Raw genomic sequence first — 11,150 nt, forward strand, 5'->3', positions numbered from 1 at the left:
AAAATTATAAAAGATCTTGAAAAATTAAGGAGTGATAACAATAACGAGCTGACATATTTCTACATCACTGGTAATCCTGGCAGTGGTAAATCTCAACTAGCGAGACAGGTTTCTGAAAAAATATCGTGTGATTGGAAAAATAGAACTTCGTTTGTAATGACTCTCGATGGGAAGAATGTGGAATCTCTATTAAAATCTTACTGTGACCTTGGATACCGTTTAAACTGTAACAAGTATATGGTTGAAAAGTTTGAAGATGAAAATTTTCCCGCCAAAGAGAAAGTCAAGAACCTTCGATCGTTAGTATCTGCTCGATTGAAATTCTGGCAAAACTGGTTGATTATTGTCGACAACATTGTGCAACTGAACGAAATTTCTTCGTTACTACCACAAGTAGGTGATCACATGTGGAAAAATGGACAACTAATAATAACTGTTCAGAATACAGATGCCGTACCTCACGATGAGTTGTCCAGCAAACGTATTTCTATCAGTAAAGGATTAAATGACAGAGAGTGTTGTCAATTGTTGAATTCGTACACCAAAGATGAAAATGCTGATGATCAATTGTTGAATGAAGTATCGCTCGCATTGGATCGTCAACCGCTGGCTTTGGCTGCTGCTGGTTATTATGTCAGTCGCGTGAACGAAAAAAACTGTTCATTTACTTGGAGTCAATATTTAAAGAAAATTTCTTCTTCAGAAGAAGAAAACATGGACGCCACTTTTGTTAAATCAAACTTGGTATATCCTAAAAGTATATTACAAGCTTCACTTTTAGCAGTCAAACAAAGTGCAGAAGAATCCTCAACATTGGCAAATGTTATTAACTTTTTTTCCATTATATCATTTGATCCTATACCACGAGAAATTTTGGTTTATTATGTTCAAATAAATGATCCTAAACACTCAAAGGAAGATATATGTCTTTGTTTAGACGAATGCTCATTGTTCTTGCATTCAGAAAATAATGACATTAGTCTACATCGCATTGTTCACAAAGCCATTATTGTTTATCAATCTGAACATACAAACGAAGAACATGAAATGGAAACTAACGTTCATCAAATATCTAAAGCACTTTACATGTTTAAAGAGAGAGACGACGAAATCAAATTAATACCACATCTTGAAAAAATTGTTCAATTATTAAAGACCAACAAGACAAAAATCAACATGAGCACTTTACAAGTTATCCAATACTTTGTTGAAAGATTAAGACATTTTGGAAAATACGATCATGCTCTTGAACTGTTGGATAAATTTAAGTCAGAAGAATCTAGTTATGACAAAATTTGGTATTTTAATATCCTTGGTCTTTTATACTATGACACCGGGAAGTATAGCAAAGCTAAAAAAAATCATAAAAGAGCTCTAGAAATTCAAAAACAATCGTTAGGTACAAATCATGTTGATGTCGCTGCGTCTTTAAACAATCTTGGTAGGGTGTTACATGAAACTGGAAACTACGACAAAGCTATAGAGGTTCACGAAAAAGCTCTAGAAATTCGAAAACAATCGTTAGGTCCAAATCATAGTGATGTTGCTGGGTCTTTAAACAATCTTGGTGTGGTGTTTGAAAAAACTGGAAACTACAACAAAGCTATAGAGTTTTACGAAAAAGCTCTGGAAATTCAAAAACAATCGTTAGGTCCAAATCATGTTGATGTCGCCACGTCTTTAAACAATCTTGGTACTGTGTTTAATGAAACTGGAAACTACGAGAAAGCTATAGAGTTTTACGAAAAAGCTCTGAAAATTCGAAAACAATCGTTAGGTCCAAATCATGTTGATGTTGCTACATCTTTAAGCAATCTTTCTTTGGTGTTTGATATAACTGGAAACTACGACAAAGCTATAGAGCTTAACAAAAAAGCACTGGAAATACGAAAACGATCGTTAGGCCCAAATCATGTTGATGTTGCTGCGTCTTTACACAATCTTGGTACTGTCTTTGATGAAACTGGAAACTACGAGAAAGCTATAGAGTTTTACGAAAAAGCTCTGGAAATTAGAAAACAATCGTTAGGTCCAAATCATGTTGATGTCGCTGCATCTTTAAACAATCTTGGTGATGTGTATTTTAAGACTGCAAACTACAACAAAGCTATAGATTATCACGAAAAAGCTCTAAAAATTAAACAAAAATTGTTAGGTGCAAATCATGTTGATGTTGCTACATCTTTAAACAATCTTGGTTTGGTGTTTTATATAACTGGAAACTATGACAAAGCTAGAGAGGTTCACGAAAAAGCTCTGGAAATTCGAAAACAATCGTTAGGTCCAAATCATGTTGATGTTGCTGGGTCTTTAAACAATCTTGGTATGGTGTTTGTTGAAACTGGAAATTACGACAAAGCTATAGAGTTTTACGAAAAAGCTCTGGAAATTAAAAAACAATCGTTAGGTCCAAATCATGTTGTTGTCGCTAGGTCTTTATACAATCTTGGTAAGGTGTTTTATAAAACTGGAAACTACGTCAAAGCTATAGAGTATCACCAAAAAGCTCTGGAAATACGAAAACAATCGTTAGGTCCAAATCATGTTGATGTCGCTGCGTCTTTACACAATCTTGGTATGGTGTTACATAAAACTGGAAAGTATGACAAAGCTATAGACTTGTACGAAAAAGCTCTGGAAATTAGAAAACAATCGTTAGGTCCAAATCATGTTGATGTCGCTGCGTCTTTAAACAATCTTGGTGTGGTGTTTTGTGACACTGGAATCTACGACAAAGCTATAGAGTATCACCAAAAAGCTCTGGAAATACGAAAACAATCGTTAGGTCCAAAGCATGCTGATGTCACTGCGTCTTTGCACAATCTTTGTTTGGTGTTGATAAAACTGGAAATGACGACAAAGCTGTAGAGTTCCACAAAAAAAGTGAAGGAAATTCGCAAAAAACCGTTAGGAACTACTCAGGTTGATGTCGCTAAGTCTTTTAGACAATCTAGACGTGATGTATTATAAAGCTTTACAGTTACGTTTTGGTAGCTAGGTGTTTCAAAGAAAATTGTGCCTTCCAAATTATGTTAAGCCTATTTTTAACTCATAGACCGTAGGACCAAGGCTTCCACCTGCCACGTCGACTCCCCTCTCCCTCAGAAGGTATTTTTGGTACTGAACAAAACCTTTGCAGTTTGCATTTTATGAGGTAAAATGAACCTAAAGATTTAATGGTCCTTTCTATATATAGTTTCACTGATATCTAGTCAATAAACTTACCCTACAGCCAGGGAATCATCCTAAGTAGAAGTTAGAACTGCCCATGCCCTGAATCTGACATTCTTCTTTAGACTTTATTTCTAAAGTAATTTGTTTTTATGTTATAACCAAGTAGTAACTTTTATTGCATGATTCACAAACATACTAAAGTATATTGGAATGACAGAATTGTATGACATAAATTATGTTAGAAAAAAATCATCCAGCCATTTTCTTATTTTTTTGATGCATTCAGTAATTTTTTACCCAGCTCCATAAGCCTATGACCATATTCCAGGTTCCTATAATTTCCAAGGTGTACACCTTTCATACAATACATACTACCCCTCCATGCTGCAGCCAATAATCCTGTACTGTTACTATCTCCACCATGAAACATAGAACAAGAACACAATTGAAACCAGGAATCTTTTGCCATCATCAAAGCATCGTAAGCAATCATTGGTGCATCATGACGACAGGACCCACTCCAACCTGCATACCTCACAGACTATTCAGGTATGTTATACATCACTGGAAACTTTGGTTAACTGGTTCCAATTATTATTTCCCGTAGTTCAAGATATGACTCCCAACTATTTTGAAAGAAGCCCCAAGCTTTCTTGTTTTCTTCTACATCACGACCAACCTTCTCAATGTATTTCATTTACCATCTTTTATTTCATTTATAAATTGATATTAAATAAAAGGATATGAAACATTCATGGTAATGGCTTGATCAAGTAAGTAATCGAGAAGAAGAGGGAAAGGTTGAAGGAATTAAAACATCTAAGAAGAAGCAAAAGGATTGAAAAGATAAATTACTATAAATGTTTTGTCAAAATGAAAAGCAATGCAGATAACAGGAGAAGAAACCTATGAGTATGCACAAGCCTGTTTTTCCACATCTAGCCGCGGAATCGTAACGTATCGTAGCAAAACGTAACATGGCGCATGCGTGATTGTGCCATTGACATCAAATTCACAAACGCATGCGCCATGTTGCTGATAACTTGAGCAAAACTGGAACAATCGATAGACAGAACACTAGACATTAGTGACTTGATAATTGATACATGATCTGAAATGGTTGCTTTATTATGAAAGGGTGAATACCTGTGGGGTGATTATGAGACATCCTTCCACTTTCAACAGCAATTTCAATTAACATTTCAATTTGATCTTCACAAGGAAACATGAAACCTATACACATGGATCTCATAGGTGCACCACATCCGCCACCACGTTTATTAAATGGTATAATGTAACCTTTTTCCTCAAGAGGTTGTAACATGAAACATGCCTTTGTTGTGGTCTGCCCAGGAGCTCTTTCCCACATATCCTCAGCACATGTCTTCTTGTACTTTGCAGCCATAATGCTCAATAACTCTTCCGTTGCTGCTCATTCAGAAACAAACGCTTCTGCTGTAGCAATGTGTAGTACAGTGTCACTAACCCTCCATCCTTTAATGTCAATTTTATCAAGTCCCCCGAGTTTTTCTAGTTCTTCATGAATTTAAGTACCACTGTAACAGAATTTCCACAAACCATTCTTATAACCTAGAGCATCCCCCACTCCACTGTCCCACTGATAACCATAACTGCTTCGTATTTCTCGCATAATTTGACCGTATTTTCATAAGCCATTTTTAATGTTTACTTCACTGTAGTTAAATGAATGCTTAACATGGGATTTTGAAACCCAGAAAACACCAGGCTTGCCTCAACTTATAAAAACAAAAATCTTTTCTTTGCTTTGTTTCAACATTGTTTCAAACTATTTTGTTTAGATTTAGACGAGAGCGTTGGGAGACTGGGAGGGTTATTTTGAAATCCTTAATCTTTACCCGATTCCATGATCTTCAATCTGATTAACATGTTGCTTGTTGGAAAGATACGTTAAGAGTTGTAAAAGCTTTTTCAGCGATAATATTCGAAAATATGTCGTTTACATTGGTGAACATTGGTGTTTTTGCTTGTTGCAAATGTATGTAGCCTGATGAAGCCCACCGAATGCAGTGGTGTGTGTGAAATAGACCCAAGTCCAAAGTTCCAAACGAGTATCGCCAAATATAGTCATATTCGTTTATCACATGGTCGCTTCGTATTTATTGTTTAAAGGTGGTCATTTTTGAATGTCTCGTTTGTTGGATATAATTTAAGAGTTGATAAATTTTTTTTCCGCGATAATATTCGAAAATATGGCGTTTGCATTTGTGAATTTTTACAACGAAAATACATGGATATCATTCCATTTTCTAACATCATTTTTGAGGATGAAAATAAGTCGAAAGACAAAGATGAACTTAAAGGATTCAAAACATTAGTCATGTGGGGAGATGGAAAAACAAAGGGAAACGGCAAGTCGAGGAAATTTCCTGCAGAGATAATAGAGGTTTCAGGTTAGTATTTTTAGTCTGTTGTAGAATTTTTTGTAAAATTTCTAAAAGCTTGTATAATTCAGCCAAAAAGCTAATTGCTAGTGCATCAAGCTCTTTCTCTTTGTTATCATTTCTTTCATGAAACATCTTAGCTTTGCTATATATCTGTAAATTTCTGCTTGAAAATCTATTTGTTTTTTTCTCTGTCTTGTTTGTAGAGATAGTCATAGTTGATATGAAGGTTGCTGTTATCAATTCAACTTACTGCTTTTTTATGAGGGAAATACTTTCTTATAAAAAGCCTTTGCTCAAATGTTGTTCTTTCTTCTACATAGCAATAGTTCAATTACAATACTGACAATAAGGATGTGTCTATTTCCCAGATTTTAACTTGTTTGCTCTTAAATACATGTAGTAATACATTAGGCCAAACTTTGCATAAGGTCGTTTCCTTATAATTTCAGGCATGCTACTGCTTCCAATTGAAAATTATTATTTTTTAATAGTTGTTAAATAGTCATCCATTATTTTGTATAAACAGATAATAAAGATTATTTGCTCAAGACAATGAGAGAAGAAGAAACTTTCTCTATAAATACTGGCAAAAGGTGTCACAAAAGAATTCACAAAGCAAAGTTTACAATTGAAAGTGATAGTGAATCAGATGAAGTGGTGAGTTTTCCGAAATATTACATTGACCACATTTTGTTTATATGGCGTTTACTGCATGTTTATCAATTATTGCTGCCGTCATCTATAGTTAGCACTCATGTCACTAATGTGATGATGCATTCATGGAAATTTGTTAAGTACTCCATATGGTATTCATGATTCAAATGTTATTAGCTACTAATTCTATGTTCGAAGGTCTGCATTGCTGAACAAGGCTATGAGCCTAAGAATTTAAATGAGAAGTAGTAGCTAATAACAAACTTTTCAAACAACATGTATAAAATTTTGTATTGTTGTTCTTGTTACCAGCAGGAGCACAGTATTCCTAAAAGCTAAAGGCATCCAGGGCAAAGAAACACAGGCTTGCTGCTCAGCCAGTCTTGCTTCACTTATAAAGAGTGATTAACCAAGGTATGTACTATACACAATGATAACACTAATTATTCTTATCTCTAAATTATGCAATTTTATTATTAATGGGGAATGCTAGGGAATTAAGGTCATTTTCAGAATAAAATTTGGATGTTGTTTGGTTAAATGCTAAAAAGTTATTAATACTTTATGATATGTTCCCATTAGTCATAAAATGCTGTTAATTTGAAATTCATTTCTTGTTTGTAAGGGAAAATCTTTTAAAATACAAACATTGTACAGTGTAAGGCTTGTATAGGGCAATCATACAAAAGAATTTCAATCAGTGTGGCTTATGAAATTAAAAAATTGAGATTTACATTATAATATATTGTACTTGTTGTTAGTAAAGTACACTTTAATAGTTTGTACTAAAAGGAAAATATTGTTAAATATTGCCTAAGTTCTTGTTGATTATTTAGGAGAGTCAGTCAGATGAAGGTAGTGCACTTTGCAATGATAAATGCAAGTATAAAAAAGAAGCCTTGGAACTCAAAGAGAGGGTAAAAATGCTGAAAAATCAGATGAAAAGTCTTAATGAGCAAATTGACAATGGCAATGGTAAGCTCGAGGAAAATTTACTTCATTTGTATTTTTAAATCAATGCTTTCTCTGCTTTTCAGTTTTGTCTTCCAAAATGGAGAAATTTGTAAATTGCTTGTTCTATTCAGTATATTTTGGATTTGAAATTTAGTATTTGGGTGAAAAGCAACAACTCAATATTACGTAGTGTCATCAACCTTTAGAAGGCTATGATATATCGTCTTAAATTTATAGATTTAGAACTTAATGTTTGTAAATGTAAATCGTCCAGGTTGGTATAGCCCTGAGAAGGACTGTTTTTGTTGTTGTTGACTGACATGTCGACAACCTTAGCGGTAGTCATCCTCAGAGTCAAATGAGGAGTAAACGTCAGGTTAGCCGTATTTGTTATCTGAGTCTTACGTCATTGTATTGTGTGTACAGGAAATGTGAAATAGCGTATCAAAGAGACTTGTCAGAGACAACCAAAGACGAGATCAGAAGCAGGGTAGCCTCCACTTTAAAATCGTCCTCTATACGTGAAAACAACTTGACAAAGGACGAACAACAAGCACTCAAACGACTAATACACGACAACAACATCGTCATTTTACCAGCAGACAAAGGACGCGTGACTGTGGTCATGAACAGGAATGATTACTTCAACAAAACGAGACCCAACACCATCACTAGTACGCAAACTAAACAGCAAGATCTTCTCGATGAGAAAATCTAACATTATATCTGAACGTATTTACTATCGACTTAGATGTTCAGTACCACGACCACCCAGACTATACGGACTACCAAAACTTCACAAACCACAAATACCCATGCGACCAATTGTATCATTCTGTGGTTCGCCCACTTACGAACTCTCAAAGTACTTGACTGACATACTGCAACCACTTACAAACAAATCCAAACACAAGCTGCAATCCACTGAAACTTTCATTAAAAAACTGAGCACTGTACAAATACCGGACAACTATATAGTAGTGTCTTTTGATGTGAAATCACTGTTCACCAGTATTCCAGTTAATCTGGCACTTACTTGTACAAAATTCCTCATTACAAACACCACGGACGTACTGCCATTACCGACAGAAGACATTATGGAGCTACTGGAGCTCTGCCTCACCTCCACTTACTTCCAGTACAAAGGTACACACTACAAACAATTACATGGAACAGCAATGGGCTCACCCGTTTCTGTTGTAGTTGCTGAAATTGTAATGCAATCTATAGAGGAACGGGCGCTCACGACTTACAAACATGCACTACCTTTTTGGTTTCGCTACGTAGATGAAACAATCACAGCACTGCATGCAGACGAGATTGATGACTTTCTCACTCACATCAACAAACACAACAGCCAAATACAATTTACCAAAGATGTTGAAGAAAACGGAACTCTTCCTTTTCTCGACTGTTTGGTAAAACATGACAATCAAAAACTACGAACAACAGTTTATCGCAAGCCAACACATGCTGACAAGGGATTATGTGCTTTGTTATAATAGTTTCTTTGTAGAAACTATTATAACAAAGCACATAATCCCTTTTTTCCATGAAGCCCACGGATGCTTTCGTTCATGATGAAAGAGTCATATTGTATAAGGAGGCTCGCGTTCATCACGAGAGAGCTATGAGAAAGTTACATTGTAAAAGGTAAAAAGTAAAAACGTATAAACATGCTTAGAGTTTGTTTAAATTATAATTCAAAAAGGCAGAAATTGTTTGAACCTTTAAAGTATCCTTGGACGTTCTAGTTTCTTTAATGAGAAGAATTCTTGTAAAGAAAAAGAAAAATTTTAAAAACTAAAAAGTCCCGTTTTCGGTCTGTGCCTCCCGATACCCGTGATAGTTGAGCACTAGAGCGTCGCACGTTAACTAAGAAAACCACATAATCCTTGTTTGTATCATTTGTCAAAGAAAATTTCCCCGTGTGAACGGGGCTTAACTGTGTATAGGAAATAGACCCAAAGTCCAAACGAGTATCGCCAATTATAGTCGTATTCATTTATCACATAGTCGCTTCACATTTATTGTTCAAAGGCGGTCATTTTTGAATGTCTCGTTTGTTGGATATAATTTAGGAGTTGAAAAAACTTTTTCATCGATAATATTCGAAAATATGGCGTTTGCATTGGTGAAATTTTACAACGAAAATACATGTGATATCATTCCATATTCTAACATCATTTTTTAGGATGAAAATATGTCGAAAGACAAAGATGAACTTAAAGGTTCAAATCGTTTGTCATGTTGAGCGATGGAAAAACAAAGGGAAACGGCAAGTCGAGGAAATTTCCTGCAGAGATAATAGAGGTTTCAGGTTAGTATTTTTAGTGTGTTGTAGAAATTTTTGTAAAATTTCTAAAAGCTTGTATAATTCAGCCAAAAAGCTAATTGCTAGTGAATCAAGCTCTTTCGCTTTGTTATCATTTCTTTCATGAAACATCTTAGTTTTGCTATATTTCTGTAAATTTCTGTGTGAAAATCTATTTGTTTATTTCTCTGTCTTGTTTATAGAAATAGTCATAGTTGATATGAAGGTTGCTGCTATCAATTCAACTTACTCCTTTTTTAGGAGGGAAATACTTTCTGATAAAAAGCCTTTGCTCAAATGTTGTTCTTTCTTCTACATAGCAATAGTTCAGTTGCAATACTGACAATAAGGATGTGTCTATTTCCCAGATTTTAATTTGTTTCCTCTTAAATACATGTAGTAATACATTAGGCCAAACTTTGCATAAGGTTGTTTCCTTATAATTTCAGGCATGCTACTGCTTCCAATTGAAAATTATTATTTTTTAATAGTTGTTAAATAGTCATCCATTATTTTGTATAAACAGATAATAAAGATTATTTGCTCAAGACAATGAGAGAAGAAGAAACTTTCTCTATAAATACTGGCAAAAGGTGTCGCAAAAGAATTCACAAAGCAAAGTTTACAATTGAAAGTGATAGTGAATCAGATGATGTGGTGAGTTTCCTGAAATATTACATTGTCCACATTTTGTTTAAATGGTGTTTACTGCATGTTTATCAATTATTGCTGCCCTCATCTATAGTTAGCACTCATGTCACTAATGTGATGATGCATTCATGGAAATTTGTTAAGTACTCCATATGGTATTCATGATTCAAATGTTATTAGCTACTAATTCTATGTTCGAAGGTCTGCATTGCTGAACAAGGCTATGAGCCTAAGAATTTAAATGAGAAGTAGTAGCTAATAACAAACTTTTCAAACAACATGTATAAAATTTTGTATTGTTGTTCTTGTTACCAGCAGGAGCACAGTATTCCTAAAAAGCTAAAGGCATCCAGGGCAAAGAAAACACAGGCTTGCTGCTCAGCCAGTTTTGCTTCACTTATAAAAGAGTGATTAACCAAGGTATGTACTATACACAATGATAACACTAATTATTCTTGTCTCTAAATTATGCAATTATATTTTTAATTAGGAATGCTAGAGAATTAAGGTCCTTTTTCAGAATAAAATTTGGATGTTGTTTGGTTAAATGCTAAAAAAGTTAATACTGTATGATATGTTCCCGTTAATCATAAAATGCTGTTAATTTGAAATTCATTTCTTGTTTCTAAGTGAAAAATCTTTTAAAATACAAATATTGTACAGTGTAGGGCTTGTATAGGGCAATTATACAAAAGAATTTTCAATCAGTGGGGCTTATGAAATTAAAAAATTGAGATTTATCATTATAATATATTGTATTTGTAGTTAGTAATGTACACCTTAATAGTTGGTACTAATAGGAAAATATTGTTAAATATTGCCTAAGTTCTTGTTGATTATTTAGGAGAGTCAGTCAGATGAAGGTAATGCACTTTGCAATGATAAATGCAAGTACAAAAAAGAAGCCTTGGAACTCAAAGAGAGGGTAAAAATGCTGGAAAATAAGATCAAAAGACTTAATGAGCAAATTGACAATG

At 34.3% G+C, this 11,150-nt stretch overlaps 2 protein-coding genes across 4 annotated transcripts; both read left to right on the forward strand.

Moving 5' to 3' along the window:
• The first annotated feature begins 405 nt into the window (after positions 1-405).
• LOC124448099 (nephrocystin-3-like) lies at positions 406-3,393 on the forward strand. Its single transcript, XM_046999111.1, has 2 exons — positions 406-625; positions 1,610-3,393. The coding sequence occupies exons 1-2, from the start codon at positions 406-408 to the stop codon at positions 2,866-2,868; spliced, it is 1,479 nt and encodes a 492-aa protein (XP_046855067.1). The 3' UTR covers positions 2,869-3,393.
• A 1,844-nt stretch (positions 3,394-5,237) lies between these two features.
• Positions 5,238-11,150, forward strand: LOC124448859. 3 transcript variants are annotated; one of them, XR_006949281.1, is made up of 5 exons: positions 8,830-8,861; positions 9,403-9,528; positions 10,049-10,179; positions 10,489-10,593; positions 11,018-11,150. XR_006949281.1 is itself a non-coding variant. In XM_046999838.1 (4 exons), the coding sequence occupies exons 1-3, from the start codon at positions 5,444-5,446 to the stop codon at positions 10,582-10,584; spliced, it is 390 nt and encodes a 129-aa protein (XP_046855794.1). In that variant the 5' UTR covers positions 5,238-5,443; the 3' UTR covers positions 10,585-10,593; positions 11,018-11,150. The 3 variants fall into 3 exon arrangements, 2 of the variants coding, with proteins under 2 accessions (XP_046855794.1, XP_046855795.1); XM_046999838.1 differs by lacking the exons at positions 8,830-8,861; positions 9,403-9,528; positions 10,049-10,179 and adding exons at positions 5,238-5,606; positions 6,127-6,257; XM_046999839.1 differs by lacking the exons at positions 8,830-8,861; positions 9,403-9,528; positions 10,049-10,179 and adding exons at positions 5,238-5,606; positions 6,127-6,257 and having other exon boundaries at positions 10,492-10,593.

Source organism: Xenia sp. Carnegie-2017, unplaced genomic scaffold, assembly GCF_021976095.1.
Source record: "Xenia sp. Carnegie-2017 unplaced genomic scaffold, XeniaSp_v1 HiC_scaffold_23, whole genome shotgun sequence".
Classification (NCBI taxonomy): Eukaryota; Metazoa; Cnidaria; class Anthozoa; order Malacalcyonacea; family Xeniidae; genus Xenia; species Xenia sp. Carnegie-2017.

Excerpts from the sequence above, each read along its gene's own strand:
- LOC124448859 (XM_046999838.1), top strand. The coding sequence starts at position 5,444 with ATGGATATCATTCCATTTTCTAACATCATTTTTGAGGATGAAAATAAG. Across the intron at positions 5,607-6,126 it reads AGAGATAATAGAGGTTTCAG|ATAATAAAGATTATTTGCTC; the intron begins GTTAGTATTTTT and ends TTGTATAAACAG. Across the intron at positions 6,258-10,488 it reads ATAGTGAATCAGATGAAGTG|CAGGAGCACAGTATTCCTAA; the intron begins GTGAGTTTTCCG and ends TCTTGTTACCAG.
- LOC124448099 (XM_046999111.1), top strand. The coding sequence starts at position 406 with ATGTGGAAAAATGGACAACTAATAATAACTGTTCAGAATACAGATGCC. Across the intron at positions 626-1,609 it reads GCTGGCTTTGGCTGCTGCTG|AGTTTTACGAAAAAGCTCTG; the intron begins GTTATTATGTCA and ends ACAAAGCTATAG.